We start from the raw sequence: 23,102 nt of genomic DNA, 5'->3' as shown, positions 1-23,102 counted from the left end.
AGCCATGTTCAAATATATAAAAGGATGTCACATAGAGGAGGGAGAAAGGTTGTTTTCTGCTGCTCCAGAGAAGCGGACACGGAGCAATGGATCCAAACTACAAGAAAGAAGATTCCACCTAAACATCAGGAAGAACTTCCTGACAGTAAGAGCTGTTTGACAGTGGAATTTGCTGCCAAGGAGTGTGGTGGAGTCTCCTACTTTGGAGGTCTTTAAGCAGAGGCTTGACAACCATATGTCAGGAGTGCTCTGATGGTGTTTCCTGCTTGGCAGGGGGTTGGACTCGATGGCCCTTGGGGTCTCTTCCAACTCTAGGATTCTATGATCTGTCAGGGATGCTTTAGCCGAGATTGCTGCATCGCAGGACGTTGGACTAGATGACCCTTACTCTACACATCTATGAAAGGATTTTGTAGGGAGCACCGAGATTGTGCCTCCATGCAAATGCAGGGCTTTTAATTCCCCTCACCCCCCCCCCATGTACCGTATTGGCCCGAATATAAGCCACACTTTAAATTTTCACGATTGGAATTTGGAAGGGGAAAAAAGGTGCAGCTTATATTCGGGCCAATACGGTATATTTGTGCTGAAATGTCTTTTAATAGCAGAGCCTGAGTTTCTGTTCCAAAGGAATTCTTCCCTCGGGGAACCAGCGCCCTCTGGTGGCAGAAGACGCAAACAGTCCATCTTGGGCAAAAAAGAAATTTGGCAGCTGGAGCAGAAAGATTCAGGAAGAAGCTTTTAATTTCCAGGGTGTTGCAGATTTCAGTCCTTCCAAAGAACAGCAATTGGGATATATCTGGGCGGCCAGCGCTGGGCAGGGCAAATAGAGGCTTGTGTTGCATCCTTCGGGATCTGGCTAAAGATAGGGGGCATATTTGGGGGGGGGGAAGGTAGTGATGGGGTGAGACCGGGGTCCTGGCAGCAGGGAAAACATCACAGGAAGCGCCCCCTGCCTGGGGTCAACTGGAGGGAGGAAAAGGCAAGAAAGATGAGAGGAGCGCAAAGCCATCTTTCGCCCCATCACGCATGAGTCCCACACCCCAGAGCAGGCTTCCCCAACCAGGCGCCCTCCAGCTGCTTTGGATGACAACTGACATCAGCCCCAGCCAGAGCCATTCCCGGCCCCCTTTTTTCCCAGCCTGGCTGTGGTCTCTCCTTGCTGGTGTCTGCCTTGGAGCTGGCTCTGGGTGGCGGTTGTGGGGAGACTCACAAACGGAGGAGGATCGGAAGCTGCCTTATACAGAATCTCCCCCATCTAGCTCCATATTGCCTACACTGGCTGGCAGAGGCGCTCCGTGGTTTTGTAAGAACGAATCCAGCATCCTGTTCTCCCAGCAGCTGACCAGATGCCTCTTCTGGGAGGCCAAGCAGGATTCAATCACAAGGGCAACCTCTTCTCCCATAGTTTCCAGCAACTGGGATTCAGAACCATTGCCGCCTCCGACTGTAGAGGCAGAGTATGGCCATCCTGGCTAGAAGCCATCAGTAGCCTTTTCCTCCTCCAAGAATTTGTCCCATCCTCTTTTAAAGCCATCCAGCTTTGTGGCCATCCCTGCCTCTTGTGGGAGGGAGTTCCACTGTCTAATGATGCCCTGCATGTGGCTTACCCCCCTGCAGAAATCCCCATCATGCCCCTCTGGCCATCAGTGGCAAAGGCCGGATGACTGCAGAGGACGCTCTTCACCCCCTCGTGCCCTCCCCCTGCCCAGTGCATGAGCACCCACCTGGCATCAGCCTGGCAATGAGCACTCCACCCCTGGCATGAAGAAATACTTTATTTTATCCTGAATCTTCCAGCGGGTGGGGAGTTTTACCTGACCCCGCTTGGAGATGGCAGGATTGAACCTGGAACCTTCTGCATGCAAAGCAGTTGCTCTACCTCTAAGCTACGGCCTTTTCCCGTAAAGTTCGTGCCCTCTGGTCGTTCCAGGTGCAGAGGGGAGCAGCCGTGGAGCAGCCATGGCTCTGGGGCTGAGGGATCTGTCTAGGCACATCTGCTACTGGGAGGAGATTCAATTTCACAGCTGATCTCGCCCCCCACGCACTGTGAAATCATAACCCCTTGCCTCGCCTTTGCGCCGGCTTGTTTCGCTCTCTCTTGGGTTTCTGAAACAAAGCTTCTTGGAAGCCAAGATCAGAGGAGGAGGCCCAGAGTTCGGTGTCAGGGAACATGCGTTGGCATGCGAATATGGCATATCCAGTTAAAAGGATCTCAGGTTGCAGAGTAACACAGCTTCATGCATGCTCACGAACTCAGTGCTCTTGCGAAAGCAACACTATACATGATGGATGACACCGGAATTGACTCCCTGATCATGAGTCAAACCATGCCTGGTGGAATTTGAGCTCCCCTTCCAAACGAGAGTCCCTTAAAGGGGAGAGCAGAGCTGGGTGGCGGTGTGGGTTAAACCACAGAGCCTAGGACTTGCCGATCAGAAGGTGGTTTTCTGCTACTTCCAGAGATACCATATTTTTTGCTCTATAAGACTCACTTTTTCCCTCCTAAAAAGGGGAAATGTGTGTGCGTCTTATGGGGCGAATGCAGGCTGCACAGCTATCCCTGAAGCCAGATCAGCAAGAGGGACTGCTGCTTTCACTGCACAGCGATCCCTCTTGCTGTTCTGACTTCTGAGATTCAGAATATATTTTTTCTTGTTTTCCTCCTCCAAAAACTAAGTGCATCTTGTAGTCTGGTGCGTCTTATAGAGCGGAAAATACGGTACTTTCCTAGGGAATGTTGTGAAGCTGCCTTGCTGCTGCTGAAGAGACACTCTGCCGGACATTGGATGCAGTTTCTATCATGCCACCAAGACCTCTTTTGGGGGGGTGGGGGGGGAAGAGCCACAGCCCCAGAGCCAGAGCATCGATTTTGCATACATAAGCCTCAGGTTTGATCACCAGTGACATTATTTCCAGATAGACCAAAACCCTGGAAGGCAACTGACCAGTTGCTGACCACCTGGTTTGGCTGACCACACATCCCATTTCTGCTGCGCCGACGTACCTTGTCACGGCTGCACCCTTTTGTCTCTCCTGCACATCCGGAGCCAAGGGAAGAAGTAGAAGCAGCCCCAATAAATCCTGCAAGAGAAAAAAGGGAGGGAGGGGAGATCCAGGCCGCTGAACAGAGAGGCTCTGTCAGGGAATTGACATCGGAGCGAGAGGCGAAGGGGAGGCTCCCAGATGATGCTGGCGAAGGACCCAGCAGCAGGGGGAGAAACAGCTCAGCAGAGGGGGAAGCCAATCAGCACAACACCAGGGATAAAGGGAGGCAGACGGGGGAATTGGAGAGAGGGCTCCAGGACTCTTCACTGGACATCAGTGAGGAGAGCCCAGGTCCCCCGCTACCCACGCCTTCCCTGCGCAGAAGACTCCCACGCAGTGAGAGGAGGAGGAGACTGGGTGTCAAACAACTTTTATGTTGGAAGAGGTTCAAGAAACGCCCACTGACGGATTCTGCCAGTGACTGAGGCAGCCACCATGAGAAGGGGCTGCGCAGTCAGAAAGTTTTAACAAGGCAAATTAACCAAGAAAGGCACCAGTTTACGCACAAGTAACTCATACCCATTACAGGCTCCCACCTCAGGGAGGGAGAAGACCTGCAGGAGGGAAAGGAAGGTGGTCCCAGGCTCCTGAGAAGCAAGAGAGAGGATAGGTCAGAACAATGGCTTATCTAGTTCTCACAGGGAGCCTGTGGGAGAAGCCTGTGGGAAACTCTTAGGCAGGATTCAAGCACAAAAGGGCTCTTTTCTCCTGTGGTTTCCAGGAACCGGTTTTCAGAAGCATCGCTGCCTTGACCGCGGAGGCAGAGCGCAGCCATCCTGGCTAGTAATACTAATAATAATAATAATAATAATTTATTACTTATACCCTGCCCATCTGGTGGGGCTTCCCCAGCCACTCTGGGCAGCTTCCAACAAAATATTAAAATACAGCAATGCATCAAACATTAAAAGCTTCCCTAAACAGGGCTGCCTTCAGATGTCTTCTAAAAGTCTGGTAGTTATTTTTCTCTTTGGCATCTGGTGGGAGGGCGTTCCACAGGGCAGGCGCCGCCACCGAGAAGGCCCTCTGCCTGGTTCCCTGTAAATTGGCTTTGCGCAGTGAGGGAACCGCCAGGAGGCCCTTCGTGCTGAACCGCAGTGTCCGGGCAGAATGATGGCAGTGGAAACGCTCCTTCAGATCTACTGGACTGAAGCTGTTTAGGGCTTTAAAGGTCAGCACCCTGGAATTGCTTCTGCACTCACTCTTCGTGGACCGACTCTGACTCCCAGTCCAGCCTCCAGCCATTAGACTCCAGCCCTTCCTCTTGCCGAATGAGGTCTCCACCCTGCAGGAAAGAGAGTCAGCGTTGCATCTCAGCACCTCAGCATCAGCATCTCAGGCACCGTCATCAGCCAAGCCACATAGCTACATTGCACTGCCAACAATCCCGCAATAAGAACATGAGAAGAGCCTGCAGGATGAGGCCAACAACCCATCTAAACCAGCATCCCATTCCCACAGTGGCCAAACAGCTGTCATTATGGGAGACCAAGGATAAGAACAACACTCTCCCCTCCTGTGGGTTCCAGCTGGTATTCAGAAACAGGGGCAGAACATCTCCTATTGCCATGCAGGGTGGGTGAGCTTGCAGGGCTCTGTGCATGCCCATGGGGGGTGAGGGGGCATGTCATGGGGCACACTCACACACTGGAGCCCAGCAGAGGAGAGAGGCAGTGAAGCCACTGCTCTGCCTGTCCTCCTGTCCACTGCTTCTGCCCCTGGGGGCAGGTTTGATGCAGAAGTGGAGCTGCAGCCAGCTGGCCTCCCCCTCCCTTTTGGCTGGCCCAGGGGTGGCCGTAAGGAGAAGGAGCCCTGAATCATAGAATCCTAGAGTTGGAAGAGACCACAAGGGCCATCGAGTCCAACCCCCTGCCAAGCAGGAAACACCATCAGAGCACTCCTGACATATGGTTGTCAAGCCTCTGCTTAAAGACCTCCAAAGGAGGAGACTCCACCACACTCCTTGGCAGCAAATTCCACTGTCGAACAGCTCTTACTGTCAGGAAGTTCTTCCTAATGTTTAGGTGGAATCTTCTTTCTTGTAGTTTGGATCCATTGCTCCGTGTCCGCTTCTCTGGAGCAGCAGAAAACAACCTTTCTCCCTCCTCTATGTGACATCCTTTTATATATTTGAACATGGCTATCATATCACCCCTTAACCTCCTCTTCTCCAGGCTAAACATGCCCAGCTCCCTTAGCCGTTCCTCATAAGGCATCGTTTCCAGGCCTTGGACCATTTTGGTTGCCCTCCTCTGAAGGCTGTGCCCGGGCGCAGCTTCCCTTGGTGAGGCAGCCTGCCATGAGGGAACCTGGTTGTGTCCCTCAAAAAAATGTGCCTGAGTCTACTCCCTACCCCCCATGCTATGCCATGCTATGCCATGCCTTACGGGGTCCTTGCTGCAGGATCACATTCATCCAATGCTTTACCAACTGCACTGGCTCCCGGTGGAGTACAGGGTCAGGTTTAAGGTGCTGGTTTTGACCTTTAAAGCCCAATGCAGCCTAGGACCCTCGTACCTACGGGACTGCCTCTCCTGGTATGCCCCACGGAGGACCTTAAGGTCCACAAATAACAACACTGTGGAGGTCCCGAGCCTCAAGGAGGTTAGATTGGTCTCAACTAGGGCCAGGGCCTTTTCAGTACTGGCCCCGACTTGGTGGAATGCTCTGTCCCAAGAAACTAGGGCCCTGCGGGACTTGACATCTTTCCACAGTCAGTCTGACCCTTGTGTTTCCCTTCCCTTATGGTTTATCAGCTACTTTTAAATTGCATTTTAACCTGTATTTTAAATTGGGGTCCCCCCCTCTATTTCCCCCCTATTATGTTTTTACTGTGATTTTTTTATTGGTGTTAGCCACCCTGAACCCAGCTCTGGCTGGGGAAGGCGGGGTATAAATAAAAATGATGATGATGATGATGATGATGATGTTCAGAAGCATTTCTGCCTCTGACTGTGGAGGCATCCATTGTCTGTACCTTCAATACCAGCTGCTAGAAACCGCAAGCCAGGAGAAGGTTTGAGCGCTTGCTGGTTTCCCATTGAGGCTTGTGGTTGGTCCCTGTGTGATGGGGCCCCGGCCTGATCCAGAAGGCTCTCCTCGTGTTCTTGTGGTTCAGCTGTTCCCTCCACCACCTCCAGACATCCTTCAGAATTGCCCACTTGCCTGAAGGCGGCACTTCTCTCCTTTCGCGTCCTGCTGCAGAGGCCTCTTCACCTCCTGGCTGCTCTGCGGAGGAAACGATGGAGAAGGTCGGGATCCTTGTAAGCGTGTGTTTGTGTGGTTGGAGGGCACAAAGTCCGCAAGGCTTTCCCGTCCTTGGCCCTACCTGCTCCACATATTCTGCTCCTTGCACCAACGGATCCTCACTCGCTTCGGTTTCCAGCTGCTGCTCCTGCTGCTTTTTCTGGGGGCAGATACGGAGAGAACAGAGGTTCATCCGGACTGCGCCATCTGTTTTTAGGGAGCTGCGAAGTCGCCTGCCTGGTATCAACAGGGGGGAGTTCAAAAGTGTGGGAGATGCCACACTAAAATGGCTATTGAGCGGCATCTGCAGTAGTGCCAATTCTGCCAATTGCAGCAGTCGAGTGGGCATGCTTGGGGTAAGGTGATTTCGTAGGCAAACTGGTCCCAAGTTGCTCAGGGCTTTACAGTGGTAACTCGGGTTACAGACACTTCAGATTACATACGCTTCAGGTTACAGACTCCGCTAACCGAGAAATAGTACCTCGGGTTAAGAACTTTGCTTCAGGATGAGAACAGAAATCGCGCAGCGGCAGTGGGAGGCCCCATTAGCTAAAGTGGTGCTTCAGTTTAAGAACAGTTTCAGGTTAAGAACGGACCTCCGGAACGAATTAAGTTCTTAACCAGAGGTACCACTGTATATACTAACACTATAGGGACGCAGAGGCGGAGTTTCATGCTCTGGCACCGGGGGACGTGGCTGGCGCATGTCCTGGGGGGCGTGGTGCATCACCTGCAGGGGCGTGGCACCCAGCAGGCGGGGGGGCAGCCGCGGTGGCAGCCCACCAGGATCACACTGCCAGTTCAAAAGCATGCCAGTGCAAGTAGATAAATAGGTAGCACTGTGGCAGGAAGGTAAACAGCTTTCCTGTGCGCTCTGGTTTCCGTTACGGTGTCCTGTTGCACTAGAAGTGGTTTAGTCCTGTTGGCCACATGACCCGGAAAGCTGTCTGTGGGCAAATGCCAGCTCTCTCAGCCTGAAAGCGAGATGTGCTCTGCAACCCCATAGTCGCCTTTGACTGGACTTAGCTGTCCAGGGGTCCTTCACCTTACCTTACCTTACCTTTTACCTATACTAACTTGCAACCAGCGTAGGTCTACTGACCTGGTAACCATGGTCTCCCCTCTTGGCTTTGCAGTTGTCTCTTCTGTCCCAACGTAGCCCAGACACCATCTCTCTCCTGTCTGACATGGACTGGGCAGTGGGGGCTTTGGGGGAATTGAGGCTGTACATCTCAGTCAACAGAGACTCCATGGCCACAGCAGAAGCCCCTGAGGACACCAAATACTTCGGTCAGCTACACCCAAGAAGTGGGAATATCCCCCACCTTGCCCTGCCCTCCCTTTCCCATGAAGTGGAAGATTGCACCATCTCTTTAGGGTTCAGCTGCCCCTATCTGTTAGAATTCCTGCTCCATGATGGCAGTCATGGGATTGTTGTCTTTCACATGACGGTGTATGTTTTGACTCCACAAAGTGGGAAGTGACGGAGACAGGATGCTTGTGTTCCTGTGTTCCGTGAAGTGGGACTATTGTCCTTTGCTCTTTGCTGTCTGATGCTAGAGAGAGAGGGAGGCATGTTGCAGTGTTCCATGTGTGTTCATATGTAAATAAAGTAGATTAGCCAAAATGCTGAGTTGCTGAGGTCTGTTACGCAAGCTGCGAAGACTCTGCGGATCCCTAAGTGTGCCAATGTCTGTTGGCATCGGTCGCTGTGATGTTCGGGAGAAGAAAGCTTTTGAAGCTCCCAAACGATCGACCAGGAGTGAGGGAACATGCCAGTCGGGCATGTGTCTCTGCCAGGGTCCTACTTGAGAGTAGGACGAGCTCCTGGAAGAACATCCTTCTCCCCATCGGGTGATCTTAATATATGTCCACATTGCTGTTGACTGCTCTGGAAGCTTATGGTGATGGGCAGGGAAGGGAAGGGAAGGACACAACCAATTGTAAGAGCTGTTCAGCAATGGAACAGACTCCCTCAGAAGGTGGTGGACTCTCCCTTCCTGGAGGTTCTTAAGCAGAGGTTGGATGGCCATCTGTGAGGGATTCAGAACCTAAGAAGTGCCTGCAGGATCAGGCCAATGGCCCATCCAGCATCCTGTTCTCACAGTGGCCAGTCAGGTGCCCATTATGGGAAGCCAGCAGACAGGATGTGAGCACAAGAGTAGCCCTCTCCCTTCCTGCAGTTTTCAGCAGCTAATATTCAGAAGCATCACTGCCTCCAGCCATGGAGAGTTCTCCCCTCCTCCATGAATTTGTCCAGTCCTCTTTTCAAGCCATCCTAGTTGGTGGCCATCCCTGCCTCCAGTGGGAGGGAGTTCCATAGGACAATGCTGTGCTGAGTCTCCCAATGCTCAGCTTCGCTGGGTGTCCACCAGTTGTGATCCAGCCACATCTGGAAGGTTACAGGTTGTTGCAGGAATTTATGTATAGGTCGGGGGGGGCGGTTGCCCCTCCAGCAGATATCATACACATGCAGCCCACTACCGAAATCAGCACAATCACTTTTGTGACTTTTTGTATGAGTGATGTAGTTTGGGGGGGGTGTAACATGGGGATGAGCAGCTAATAAAAGTTTGGGTTCTCTTTTGTTTGGGGCTTTCATCTTGTTCCACCTGGTGGCAGGTAGGAGTCCTGTTGCGAGGGTCTTCAACAAAGACCAAGCCTACTGGCTGCTGTTTTGCTCTGGTATTCCTGGCTGGTGCCTGTCAGGGAACTGCAGGCAGCGAGGGAGGAAAGAATTAGAGGATACAGGGAACGATCCCCACTGCTCAGTACAGAGTCCTCCTCAGAAGACAGAGAAGAGGATAGTGAGTCTGGGGAGGAAGGGGTGCTTCAGAGAGAGGGGGATCCACTAGTCACAGGGGAAAACGGAAGGGGCTGAGCTGTTGACTGTGTTGGTCTCGAGGGAGAGGGAAAAGAGAAAGTACCGTATTTTTCGCTCTATAACACGCACCTGACCATAACACGCATGTAGTTTTTAGAGGAGGAAAATCTGTAGGCATGCCACCCGTAGGCATTTCCTCCATAACACGCACAGACATTTCCCCTTACTTTCTAGGAGGAAAAAAGTGAGTGTTATGGTGCAAAAAATACGGTAGTTAGAGCAACGCGTCATGAGAGACGGGTCACTTTGTTTATTCTGCATGTAATCTTGTCAGAAGAAAACAAAGAAAGGAATTTATGGCTGGCTGCCGGGAGTGTTTTTCTGCTAAGTGCAGCAACGCATGCAGCTGGCTAGCTGACAGTGCCCTTGTTTTTTGTCCAAGGAAGCCCTCAGATTTCTCTCTTAACAAGGTTCCCCATCCCTATCTTAACAGACGCAGCCAGCAGACCCACCTCCTGGTGTGAAACAGGTCTCCGTTAAGAAGTGCTCCAGGAACAGGGAAGGGAAACGAGGCCCTCCTCAAGTGTCAACAGAGTCCACCTTCCGAGTCGCTCCGTCCGACCAGCCAGACTCTTGTGCCCAGCTGTGCCAGAGCTTCTGCTGCCTCCCAGTTCAACTGAGGACACCCGTGGCCAGCAGGGAGCTGGCTCAGGGGGAACCGCCAAGAAGACCACCTCTCTGAGAGGCAAGAGGTCACACAACAGCCTCTGGCAGTGGCTGAGTGGGGGCAAATTGCGGCACCTTCAAATCCAATGGGAAGAGGGTAACCCAAGATGGCCTCCACCAGAGTCAGTTGCTCCATCCTCTGCTGGGATTCCGTGGTTCTGTGACCCCAAAGAGACAGCGGAAAGAAGGTCAGCGCCAGGCAGAGGCAGCTGGCATGGCCTCTCTCACTGGGAAGCTGTTCACCAGATGTTCTGCTCTCTCTCAGTATCATATGAGCGCTCTCTGTTTCCCCCTGTTATAGGAATTCTAAGGTCTTATATATATATAATAAATGTTCATAAATGTACAAGGCAAACACACACATAAGTATATAAACCGTGTGTCTGAAATAGTAAAGATAAAAAGGTAAAGGGACCCCTGACCATTAGGCCCAGTCGTGGCCGACTCTGGGGTTGTGGCGCTCATCTCGCTTTACTGGCCGAGGGAGCCGGCGTACAGCTTCTGGGTCATGTGGCCAGCATGACTAAGCCGCTTCTGGTGAACCAGAGCAGCGCACGGAAACGCCGTTTACTTTCCTGCCAGAGCAGTACCTATTTATCTATTTGCACTTTGATGTGCTTTCGAGCTGCTAGGTTGGCAGGAGCTGGGACCGAGCAACGGGAGCTTACCCCATCACCAGGATTCAAACCACCGACCTTCTGATCAGCAAGTCCTAGGCTCTGTGGTTTAACCCACAGCGCCACCCGCGTCCCTATGTCTGAAATAGTACAGGAGAACAATCCTGAAGCCATTTTGACTCTCCCAAATGGACCTCAACTATTTCTCTGCAAGGAGGAAGGAAATGGGGGAAGCTTTCCATTGGTCTTTGGACTGTAGGGGCTGCTTACATCTCCCTGTAAATACAGCCTGGCAAGTATCTGTTATGCTGAGCACACTCTCAATATGCGTAAGTGTCAGAGCTGCTTCCAGATCCTAGCTCACAGAGGATCACGCTAGCCAGCGATCATTAAGTAAAAGTCTTTATTGAGTTACAGTTTCCATTCTCAAGCTGCTGCGTGCAACTCTACGTCTAATGGCTAGATCGGCGAAGTCCCGTCTGAGTCTCCGCCCCTTGCGCACCAACTTAATATCCTAGCCCTGCTCCACCTTTTCCGCCTGACTGTTCTCCTCTGGGTCCCTCTGCCCCCCGGGGTCTCTTCCTTCCTGGATTCTTCTGACGCCGACCCCCCGGACTCTCCTGTCTCCTTGCGCCGGGCTTTAGGACCTGGCTCTCTTTCAGGGCTGCCTACTGCGTCACTTCCCTGTGCATTTGAACTTGGCGCGCGCGCCCAACCTTCCACTTTCCGTCTGACCGTTTCTTCGCTCCCCGATGGAGGTGTGGCCACTCCTGACTCATGCCCTCCCCCCTGTTGTGAGCTGCCAGCACTTGATCCCTGGCTCTCTTCCTCTTCCCTGCTCTCTGGCGGTGACGCTGGTCCCGATTTCCAACTGCTCTCCTCTGAGTCCCCTCTGGCTCTATCTCCCTGGGGTGTCCCCCTAGGCTCCCCCCTTGCCCTGGCCACTGGTGCTCCTTTCTGTGAATCTTCTGATTCACTGGAAAGACTCGGAGATCTCGGGTCGTCGTCATCACTCATCTTTTCCTCTGCCTCCTCCCCCTCGCTCTCTGTTTCCTCCCTTGCCCTTGCCTCTGCTCCTGAACCCCTGACATCCATCCCCCCCTCGAAGCCCCCCGTTCCCCCCTCCCCTCCTTCCGGTGCGGGAGCTGGGTGCTGCTGCTGCAGAGGGACGAACGTCGGATACCGTTCGCTTCCCGTGGTGGGCCTCCATTTGAAGTCTCCCGGTTCTTCCTCCCTGCTCTCGTCGACGACGGTCACCTCCGCGTCCATCTCTGTGCCGCCGTGCTCGAAACCAAGGTCGTCCCCGAAAACGTCCATGTCCGTCTCTCCCTCACTGCCTCCTGGCGGCGTTGCTCGTCTGGGACCTTCCAGCCACCTCTTGCGCCACTGCTCCTCTGGTCTATCGTCCCACCAATACGAGGGTTCTGAGGCAGATCCCGAGGGTGACCCCTCCGGGGAACGGGCATTTCGTATCGGGTCCTCGTCCGAGTCGAACCCCCGGAACGTGCTTGCAGAAAGTGTGGGAGTGAAAAGCCAGTCGTCGAAAAGGTCTGCTGGCATTGGTCTATGTGGGAAGAGGGCATGAAACTCGTCCTTGAGCAGAGGTTCGTCCAAGGCGTAGCCCGGCACCCAGCTGTTCGCACTGGCCGGGGTGCCCTCCTTGGCGAGAAGGTATTCTACTCCCTCTTCCCCCCACCTGGAGTCCAAAATTTCCGTGACTTCGTTGATGCGCTCCTCCTGTGCCACTCCCGCGTGCCCGGTTCTTTCCCTGAGCGGACTCGGCGCCGTTCCGGGTTCCTGAAACCCGTTCGGTGCCTTGTAGGGAGTGAGCACCGATCTGTGGAACACCGGATGCATTCTGGAACCCTCCGGAAGCGCCAGCCTGAAAGCCACCGGGTTGACCTGCTCTTCGACTTGGTAGGGCCCCAGTTGCTTATGCCCTAGTTTCTTCTTGGCCAACGACCTGGCCGGCACTGCGTGGGCTGCTAGCCAGACCCAGTCTCCCACATGGATCTCTTCGCCAACCCTTCTGTGTTTGTCCGCCTGCACCTTGTATGCGTGTTTGGCCAGCTCCAGGTGCCGCCGCAGCTGATCGTGGACCTCCTGCAACTCCGACGCGAACGCATCTGCTGTCTGCGGCTCCCCCTCCACCATTCTTTCCAGTCCCGGGAAGGTTCTGGGGTGCCTCCCGTTGTTGGCGAAGAACGGCGTGACCCCCGTGGACACGTGCTTCGTGTTGTTGTAGGCGAACTCGGCTAGCGGCAGGTAATCCACCCACGTCGCAGGCTGTTGATTCGCATAGCATCTCAGGTACTGCTGCATGATGGCATTGACCCGCTCCGCTTGCCCGTTGGTCTGCGGGTGTCTCGCCGACGCCAGGTTGATCTTGACGTTTAGGAAGCCCATCAGCTTCTGCCAGAAATTCGAGATGAACTGCCGCCCACGGTCGGACAGAATAGACCGTGGCAGACCGTGAACCTTGAACACGTGGTCTATGAACAGTTTGGCGGTTTGTTCCACCGTGGCCACCTTCGCACACGGGATGAAATGTGCCATCTTGGAGAATAAGTCCACCACCACCAGCACGGCCGTCTTGCCCCTCGAGCTGGGCAGATCCGTGACAAAGTCCAGGGCCACTCTCTCCCATGGTTCGACCGGAGTTTGCAGCGGTTCCAACAGTCCGGCCGGCGGTCTGTGCACTGGTTTGGCCCTCTGGCAGGTGTCGCACCTCGCCACGTAGTCCGTGACCTCCCCTCTCATTCCGGGCCACCAGAAGTCCCTGGCGACTAATTCCACCGTCTTCTCCTTGCCAAAGTGCCCGGCAGTGGGCGCGTCGTGCAGCTGCTGCAGTACCTTGGCGCGAAGTTCGTCTCCCGGCACGTAGATGGCCCCTTTATGGATGAGCAAGCCATCTCTCAGCTGGAACCCGTCGGTCGCTGCCGTGCCCCTTTGCACCTCTGCCATCTTCGCTTGCGCGAAGGAGTCATTCTGCAACGCTCGTCGCATCGCCTCCAGGTCCACTGTCGCCGCAGCGCACGCCCACACTGTTGGTGCGAAGATGTGCATGGCGGCCGCTGGCGTGGCGTCCTCCAGATACTGTGGCTTACGGGAGAGCGCGTCCGCCATGATGTTGGTGTCCCCCGGGACATACTCTATTCGGAAGTCGGAGTTCGCAAAGAACTCAGCCCAACGTATCTGCCTCTGATTCAGGAACTGTGCCGTGCGCCAGTGCTCCAGATTCTTGTGGTCCGTGCAGACCTGCACCGTGTGCTTGGCGCCGATCAGGAAGTGCCTCCACGCTTTGAATGCTGCATGAATGGCCAGCAACTCCCTGTCCCAGATGGTGTAGTTCTGTTCGGACTTGCTGAGCTTCCTGGAGTAAAACGCCCCCGGCCGCCAAACCCCCTGCGGGTCTCTCTGCAGCAGGACTGCTCCCACGGCTCTGTCCGAGGCGTCTGTCTCGACCCTCATCGGCCTGCTGGGGTCGACATGCAGCAGCTGCTCTTCCGACGCGAAGAGACGTTTGAGTGCCTGAAAGGACCGCTCCGCCTGCTCCGTCCAGATGAACTTCTTTTTCTTGGAGCTAAGCGTGTCCGTGATGGCCGCTGTCTGCATAGCGAAGCCTTTGATGAACTTGCGATAGAAATTCGTGAAGCCGACAAATCGTTGGACCTCCTTCCGGTTGCGCGGGCTTTTCCAATCCAACACCGCTCGAACCTTGGCGCTGTCCATGGCGAGCCCCTTGTCAGACAACTTGTAGCCCAGAAAATCCACCTCCGTCACGTCGAATTGGCACTTCTCCAGCTTGGCGTAGAGCCTATGCTGCTGCAGCCTGCTCAGCACTTCCTTGACGTGTCTGTCATGCTCCTGCTGCGATTCCGAAAAGATCAGGATGTCATCTAAGAAACAGACGCACGTCTTGTAGAGGAGCCCCGCCAACACGTGATGCATGAACGCTTGAAAAACGTGGGAGCCATTTTGCAATCCAAAAGGCATAACTCTATATTCGTAGGTGCCCAGTGGCGTGAACATGGCTGTCTTCCACTCATCTCCCTCCCGCATGCGAATGAGGTTGTACGCCCCCCGCAGGTCTAACTTGGTGAACACGCTGCCCTTCCGTACCTTTGCGAGGAGGTCGTCGATTCGGGGCATGGGGAAGTCCGATGGCTTGGTCACACTGTTTAAGATGCGATAGTCCACGACCAGCCTTTTTTGGGGCGTGTCCCGCTTCTTAACAAAGAATACAGGACTGCCCCCCGCTGCCTTGGACTCCCGGATGAAACCGCGCTCCAAATTATGATCTATGAACTCTTTGAGTTCCTGCAGTTCGTCTTCAGACATGGAATACAGCTTCCCTTTGGGCAGCGCCGCCCCCGGCAGCAGGTCAATCTTGCAGTCATATGGTCTGTGGGGGGGTAGCCTGTCTGCCTCCTTCTCGCAGAAAACCTCCAAAAATTCTGCGTACTTGTGGGGAATCGCTTGCAGCGTGCCTAGCAGCAGCTGTGACTCCTCTTGCTCCCCTTCCTGCTGGGGCATGATGCAGTGTTCAGCACAAAAGGAAGAGCCGAAGGTCAGCTGCCTCTGGTACCAAGCCAGCGTCGGGCTGTGCTTGTCCAGCCAACTCATGCCCAATACAATAGGCGTGTCCGAGAGTTGAGTGACGTTGAAGCTGATGATTTCCCTGTGATTTCCAAGCCGCAGCACCATAGGTGGCGTCTGCTTCACCACTTGCCCCCCTAGCAGCTCCCTGCCATCCACCGTGACAACCTGCAGGGGCAGCGTGGCAGGCAGCAACTGTATAGCGTGCCGGTCGACAAAGTCCTGCCCTATGAAGTCTGCATTGCTTCCCGAGTCGACGGTGATTGGCACGTCCATGGTGATTCCATTGGGTAGCTGGAGCGATGCGGTGAGCCTCACTACTGGCTTGGGCGGGAGGGGGTCCATGGGCGGTAAAATCCCTGGGGACTGCTTCACTGACACGTCTGGCTGGGCCCCAGTGCCTCCTCTTCCAGCCAGACATCGTCGTTTCCCTGCTGTGGTTCTCCTTGCTGCGTTGCTGCAGTCACCATTGCTGAGGCTGCAGTGTGCTTGTGGAGCCTCCGGGGACACTCTTTCGCCATATGCCCTGGATCCTCGCAGATATAACACTTCCTGTTCCCTCTAGGAGGCTTCGCTTTCACTGCTGCCGGTGCTAGGGCTCTGGCTGCTGACTGAGCCCTTGCACTCCCAACCTCCATCGGTTCCACCCCTCCTCCTGTTGGAGGCGTGGATTGCGTACGCGCTGCTTCTCTGGGAAGGAAGGAGGAGCCCCTGGCTGGTTCGCGCCCGCTGCGCCCTTCGTCCCTGCTCCACGGACGTTCTTCCAGCCGCACCCCCACCGCCAGCGCCCTCTGAACGATCTCCTGCGTGGTCCGGGGTCTCTCCCCCCTCGCAATTTCATCTTTAACCGAGCTGTGCAATCCCTCCCAAAACAGGTCTCTTACAGGAGCCGAATCTCTGTCCCATTCCAGGGCACTGACCAAGGCGAAAAAGCGGGCATGATACTGCCTTATGCTGGCCCTCCCTTGTTTCAATCCATGTATCTGCTGCCGAGCAAGATCCATGTCAATACTTGATAAAAAACACCCATCCATCGCTTTAATAAATGCATCCGCATTTTGGAGCGCCGGATCCTTATCTCTCCACAAATTGCGCAGCCATGCTTTAGCATCCCCATGCAAATGGGACATGATGAATCCCACTTTCTCTTGCTCATCTCTAAAGTCTCTTTTCAGCAGTTGCAGTGCACACATTACATCTGCTCTAAAGTTGGGGTACTGTTGCAGATTCCCATCAAAGTGAGAGACCAGACCGCCTGTTCGTCTCGCCAACCCAGTTCCCTCCTGTTTGGGTGTCAGTTGCCCTTGCTTAGTAAGCATGTCCAACCTGATCTGGAGATCCCTGTAGGCGGCAGCTGCCTCCTCCTCTCTCTTCCTGGATGCGAGAGCCTCGGCATTCAGTTGTGACACTGCTTCTCTGAGTTCCGCTATCTGCTGCTCAGCCGTCATGTCGTCTGCCGTTCGTGAGCTCGCTAGTAGGCACCTGCTTCTCTCCTCTCCTCTCCTCGAGGCTGTAGATGCCCACAATTAATGGGACGGGACTTACTGTCAGAGCTGCTTCCAGATCCTAGCTCACAGAGGATCACGCTAGCCAGCGATCATTAAGTAAAAGTCTTTATTGAGTTACAGTTTCCATTCTCAAGCTGCTGCGTGCAACTCTACGTCTAATGGCTAGATCGGCGAAGTCCCATCTGAGTCTCCGCCCCTTGCGCACCAACTTAATATCCTAGCCCTACTCCACCTTTTCCGCCTGACTGTTCTCCTCTGGGTCCCTCTGCCCCCCGGGGTCTCTTCCTTCCTGGATTCTTCTGACGCTGACCTCCCTGACTCTCCTGTCTCCTTGCGCCGGGCTTTAGGACCTGGCTCTCTTTCAGGGCTGCCTACTGCGTCACTTCCCTGTGCATTTGAACTTGGCGCGCGCGCCCAACCTTCCACTTTCCGTCTGACCGTTTCTTCGCTCCCCGATGGAGGTGTGGCCACTCCTGACTCATGCCCTCCCCCCTGTTGTGAGCTGCCAGCGCTTGATCCCTGGCTCTCTTCCTCTTCCCTGCTCTCTGGCGGTGACGCTGGTCCCGATTTCCAACTGCTCTCCTCTGAGTCCCCTCTGGCTCTATCTCCCTGGGGTGTCCCCCTAGGCTCCCCCCTTGCCCTGGCCACTGGTGCTCCTTTCTGTGAATCTTCTGATTCACTGGAAAGACTCGGAGATCTTGGGTCGTCGTCATCACTCATCTTTTCCTCTGCCTCCTCCCCCTCGCTCTCTGTTTCCTCCCTTGCCCTTGCCTCTGCTCCTGAACCCCTGACAGTAAGAGATTCTGGAACTAAGTATTTACCATCTCAAAGGAATGGCCAGGCTACCCGGAACATGCAACCAAGTAAGGCATTATCAGGTATCCTGGCAGACAGGAGAGAAGCAACACACTCAAATTTCTGCTGGAGACCACCTCTTTCTGTGATGTATGGATGATGTTTTGGGTTGCAAAAAGATCAGGCTTACTAGCCGCTTTGCTTCTCAATATTCTCTGCTTGGCCTCTGTTATTTACTCCTACCGATAGGGAACCTACATAAGGACTCAATACGGGCCCTTGGGTACCCCATAAGGGGAAAGGAGCAGTTTTTTTCTTACAACACCCCAAGCATCTTATTGTTACGGATGTTGGGAGCCGTCCTCAATCTGCTGAGCGGTAGCAAGATCCCAGGGGTTCCAGGCCTCCCCAGAGTTTGTGCTTCTTTGGAGAACCGAAGATGCAGCGGAGACGGTTGTAGCTTTAAGAAAGATGGTTTATTTCACACCTTCAGTCTGAGTCCATGTGCTCCCATATTGTAAACCGCCCTGTGATCCTCAGATGAAGGGCAGTATAGGAATTCAATAAATAAATAAGATACAAATGGAGGGTTTTTTTTGTTTTGCTTTGCTTTAAAGCATGCTAGTTAAAACCAGTGCTTTTTTCTTTTTTAAAAAAATGTTTTGGGATACTCTCATTTTGACTCAAGAAAATCACAATTTTTCAGTTCAAATCAGGAAAAATAAATCCAGTAAATGGACAAAAGAACAAAGATTCAAAAAATGTTTAGGGGTATTCGTACTTCTGCATACCTCCAGGGAAAAAAACACTGGTTAAAACCGTCAAACCTGGCTTCAGTTAAAGTGGCCCGCTGGGCTCAAAAAAGTATTGAGCAAGTGCCAGGCATTCAGTGAAGAGGGTGTGTGCTGTCTGACCTCAACTGGAAGGGAGTTCCACAGATTTGGGTCTACCATACTGACTGCTTCTAGTTTAGGGTCGCCATAGGTCTGGAATTTTCCAGACATTGCTGGGATTTGGCTGCCAGAAACAGTGTCTGGGAGAAAATGTTGCTTAAATATCCAGAAGTGTTGGAAGTGTGGATTTTGGCTAATTTCCTTAAAAATAGCTCAAAAACTCTTTCTTCTTCTTCTTCTTCTTCTTCTTCTTCTTCTTCTTCTTCTTCTTCTTCTTCTTCTTCTCCTCCTCCTCCTCCTCCTTGTCCTTGTCCTCCTCCTCCTCCTCCTCCTCCTTCTTTGAGATCTTGCAGAAATAAGCTCAGCAACCCTACTCTAGCTGGAGCAGATGAGCGTTGAGGCCCAGCTATGCATTTCTCTAATTTTATGCCCCTCAGGTTGCCTTCTGAATCTGCCATTCCACAGCGCCATGAGATGCAAAGCGTCCTGTTTGTGTAGATGCTCAATGCTGTGCTTCTTTTACACACTGCCTGGAAGAGGCCCCGTGGCCCCGCACCCACACTTTCTCCACTACACGTGAGCAGCGCATGAACTGCGCTTCTCTCTCTGTATCTCTGAGCATTCTGGATTAGTTGCAGTTTCTGGGTCACCTTCAAAGGCAGCCCCACACAGAGCCCATTGCAGAAGTCCAAGCGGGAGATAACCAGAGCATGCACCACTCTGGCGAGACAGTCTGCGGGCAGGGAGGGTCTCATCCTGCGTGCCAGATGGCGCTGATAGACAGCTGCCCTGGACACAGAATTGACCTGCGCCTCCATGGACAGCTGTGAGTCCAGAATGACTCCCAGGCTGCTCACCTGGTCCTTCAAAGGATGATGATTTCAGGCACACGTCTCCCAGTCCTGCCTGAAGATGCTGCCTGTCAGGGATTGAGTCTCGGACTGTGAAGCTACAGCCTCTCCATTGACTGACTTCTTTATTTTTTCTGCTCCTAGGGAAAAGTATTCAGATTCATGGGGGAGTGAAAGTCAGGGGAAAGTTAGAGCGTAGAAAGTACCTGGTGCATCAGCTAAGATGGGTGACTGTACATGAAACCAACCTTGCTTTCTCTCTGAAAAAAAGCAGAAGAGAGCTCTGAGGAAGGAAGGAAGGATTGATCCCTCGGTTCTGTGTTCTTCAAATGGGGAAATGCTAATTCTCAGCTGCTGTGAATATTGGAAAGTAACATACCAGGAAGAGTTCAGGGGAAGAGTTGCTGTTTGGGGAGCTGTCTTGCATTGGCCAGACGCAAAGTTGCATGCAGGTTTTCAGGTTTCACAGAAATCTTTCTCAGAAAAGAGTAAGCCTGAAACTTCCCCGCATGCTTGCACCAGACTAGGAACAGGCAGCTGAGGGTCCGATCTGGATCATAACAACTGACCCCCCCATTGTACTCTTTATTATTATTATTGTGGTGTCCTTTCGCTCACTTTAAGCAAGTGGATTGGGAGTTCTGGAGGGGGAAATGAATTGAATTTTTTTCTGGATATAATCCCAATGCAAATTAGGGTGATTTTCAATGGATAATTTGCATTGGGTAAAAATATTTTATTATTATGGTGTCCATTTGTTCACTTTAAGCAAGTGGAGTGGGTTTTCGGTGGGGGGAATCAATTCATTTCCTATGCAAATTAGAGTGATTTTCAGTAGATACCGTATTTTTTGCACCATAACACTCACTTTTTTCCTCCTAGAAAGTAAGGGGAAATGTCTGTGCGTGTTATGGAGGAAATGCCTACGGGTGGCATGCCTACGGATTTTCCTACCCTAAAAACTACGTGCGTGTTATGGTCGGGTGCGTGTTATAGAGCGAAAAATACGGTAATTTGCGCTGGGGGGGGGATTCCGGTACCCTAGACCTCATTTTACTTATATTTAGTAACCAAAGCTAAAAACCTTGAAACTGCCCGGGTTGGATGGCCATCTGCTAGGGATTTTTTGCTGCAATTCCTGCATTGCAGGGGGTTGGACGAGATGACCCCAAGGGGACTCTGCAATTCGATGAGGCTTGCCTAACATCTATTTGCAACTGGCAGCCCAATGAATTTATGAAACAAAAGATTTTCTGCAGAAAAAATAAGTGTTGGGAAATTTTCTGCTCCGCATCCCTGCTTTGAATGGAGTTTGCTCCTTATCTCCCTCGGGCAAAGAGACTGAAGAGGTTCTTTGTGTGCTCGCGCGAAAGCGTTCAAGGGTTTGTTCCCAGTATCTTCAGTGTTGCAAGAAAACGCCAGATGTTTCTCTACGCCCCACTTGCTTGATTCAAAACATGGCCCCTGTAAAAATAAGCAGTCGTCCAAGGCTCCCCACACACCTTTGCAAATCAACAGGCATTGTTTCAGCTGCTTTGTTGTGTGTTTTGGAGGGGGGAATCCCCTTCTGAACTGAGTAGGGTTGGCAGAGGCACATTCTTGGCAAATATTACTGTCAGGAGGATTAGATGCGGTAGCTTTAGGGTGGCATCCACAAGAGGTGGCTGGAAGTGGGCCTCAGACCCCCCACATGCACACACCTGAGCAAACACAGTGCCCTTCGCCCCATAGATCTGCCCAGAGTGGGCACCGTGCCCCTCCTGAAAGAATCCAGCACTTGGATCCTTAGGTGCCTGGGCAGAAGGAGCCCACAATTTGAGTTATTTTATTTATGAATAACTTTTATTGGGTTTTATAAACAAGGATAAAAAGGTAAAGGGACCCCTGACCATTAGGTCCAGTCACGGCCGACTCTGGGGTTGCGGCGCTCATCTCGCTTTATTGGCTGAGGGAGCCGGCGTACAGCTTCCAGGTCATGTGGCCAGCATGACTAAGCTGCTTCTGGAGAACCAGAGCAGGGCACAGACACGTTGTTTACCTTCCCGCCGGAGAGGTACCTATTTATCTACTTGTAATTTGACATGCTTTAGAACTGCTTTTGACCAAGCAATGGGAGCTCACCCGGTCACAGGGATTTTAACCGCCAACCTTCTGATCAGCAAGTCCTAGGCTCTGTGGTTTAACCCACAGCGCCACCCGTGTCCAAGGATAATGTTGTACAAATAAGTATTCCAAGTTTTCTCATGCCATTTGTATATCACAAAAACAGCATAATAAATGTGGAGTAATATCTATGACAGGGACGTGGGTGGCGCTGTGGGTTAAACCACAGAGCCTAGGGCTTGCTGATCAGAAGGTTGGCGGTTCGAATCCCCGCGACGGGGTGAGCTCCCATTGTTCAGTCCCTGCTCCTGCCCACCTAGCAATTCGAAAGCACATCAAAGTGCAAGTAGATAAATAGGTACCGCTCCTGCAGGAAGGTAAAGGGCGTTTCTGTGTGCTGCTCTGGTTTGCCAGAAGCAGCTTAGTCATACTGGCCACATGACCCGGAAGCTGTACGCCGGCTCCCTCGGCCAGTAAAGCGAGATGAGCGCCGCAACCCCAGAGTCGGCCATGACTGGACCTAATGTTCAGGGGTCCCTTTACCTTTACCTCTACCAGGTCACAGTCCAGGCCTCTAACCACTGCACCACACTGGATTTTGCTTCTCGAGACAGCTGTTGCTCAGAGATATCCCCTCACCACCACCACCCCAGAAAACCCTCCACCCCTTTCAACATGTAATTCTCTTCCTTGTCCTCCCATGTCCTTGCAGGAAGTTAGGGGCTCAGGAAGGAGGTTTGTGTCAAATCAGATCTACTGTATCTTGTGGACACTTCTTTTCGTCTCAGTTTGGTGGGATTTTATTGAATGCATTAAAGGAAGGAGGAAATTTGACATTTGTCTCTTCCACGATTTCTCTCCCAATAAACTTGGGGTAACTAACATCTAGTTGGCTGAAAATATTTCATGGTGTAGTATAGAGCCTTTTATTCCTGGTACCCCTTGTGTCTCTGATGGTTTCAGGTTTATGTTTGTGTATATCTTGAAAGTCAGGTGCCCCTCACCTCTTTCTTGCTTTCTCATTTCTTACCCTGGTCCCCTCCCCTTACCTGTCTGAATCTTAGTGAAAATATCCAGATAAACCAGCTTTATCATTTCTTTTTGTGAATACAAGATCCCTTACCCGCCTTGGGTTTGGTTGCAGTTTAGTTTTTAAGCCATTGCCTCATGAAGCTCTGTTTTGCTATTTGGGTTATATACATAAAATTCAATAATAATACTTCGTTGTAAAAATTAAAAAGAATAGGTTTTGGGGTGAGGGACCCAGAGGGATAAGCCTGTCTCTCAGTGTCTGCAGAAAAGCATCTTGCAGGAATGGCCAAGGCGGTGATTTCAGAGAGAAAGAAAAGTTACTTTCAAGCTGAAAAATTCAAGGGAACTCTCCATATCTTGTGATGCCCTGATGCAGTGATGATGGAGTTTTTCTCCAGTCAATTGACAGAGCTACCTGCTTTTTTTGATGGGTTGCTGTTGAACCTTAAGGACAGAATTTCTGCAGGGGTCGCTTCTTCAGGTGCATGAAATGTGAATCCCGCTATATGCAGATTCGTCCACCAGAGGGCGGGCTGCTCCTTCCGACAAGTAGGGGATTTCTCGCAAGGTCTCAAGAAAGGAAGCGGAATGAAACATCAGAAAAGTCTTTTCTCTCGATTGAAACAAGTATTGTCAGTTTCATTATTTGCTAAAGCACAATTAAGCAAATGAAAAGAGAGATCAGTAAAGAAGGAATGATCGGGTGGTCAGATTGCTATGATACCTAAGAACTGAAACCAGTAATTAAACGGCTGGTGTCCAGGAAGGAACGGGAAACAATTAAAGGGCCTTTGCCAACTGAGTCAAATTAGAGCTAACACTTTGCAAGATTTTGCCCAGGGGAACCAGCATTGTGAGAT

At 52.3% G+C, this 23,102-nt stretch overlaps 1 protein-coding gene across 3 annotated transcripts; it reads right to left on the bottom strand.

The window, feature by feature from the left end:
* Window positions 1-726: 726 nt before the first annotated feature.
* LOC309543084 (uncharacterized protein) lies at window positions 727-10,010 on the bottom strand. 3 transcript variants are annotated; one of them, XM_082242323.1, is made up of 7 exons: window positions 9,631-10,010; window positions 7,397-7,563; window positions 6,377-6,454; window positions 6,214-6,276; window positions 4,251-4,333; window positions 3,008-3,084; window positions 727-966 (listed from the first exon to the last, which is right to left on the bottom strand). In XM_082242323.1, exons 2-6 carry the CDS (start codon window positions 7,544-7,546, stop codon window positions 3,012-3,014), a joined length of 447 nt encoding a protein of 148 aa, XP_082098449.1. In that variant the 5' UTR covers window positions 7,547-7,563; window positions 9,631-10,010; the 3' UTR covers window positions 727-966; window positions 3,008-3,011. The 3 variants fall into 3 exon arrangements, with proteins under 3 accessions (XP_082098449.1, XP_082098450.1, XP_082098451.1); XM_082242324.1 differs by lacking the exon at window positions 6,377-6,454 and having other exon boundaries at window positions 9,631-10,008; XM_082242325.1 differs by lacking the exon at window positions 9,631-10,010 and having other exon boundaries at window positions 7,372-7,535.
* Between the last annotated feature and the right edge of the window lie 13,092 nt (window positions 10,011-23,102).

Source organism: Podarcis vaucheri (assembly GCF_965113315.1).
Source record: "Podarcis vaucheri genome assembly, chromosome: 11".
NCBI lineage: Eukaryota > Metazoa > Chordata > Lepidosauria > Squamata > Lacertidae > Podarcis > Podarcis vaucheri.
The sequence above is the reverse complement of the archived record's forward strand: the minus strand, read 5'-3'. Positions and strand labels throughout refer to the sequence as shown.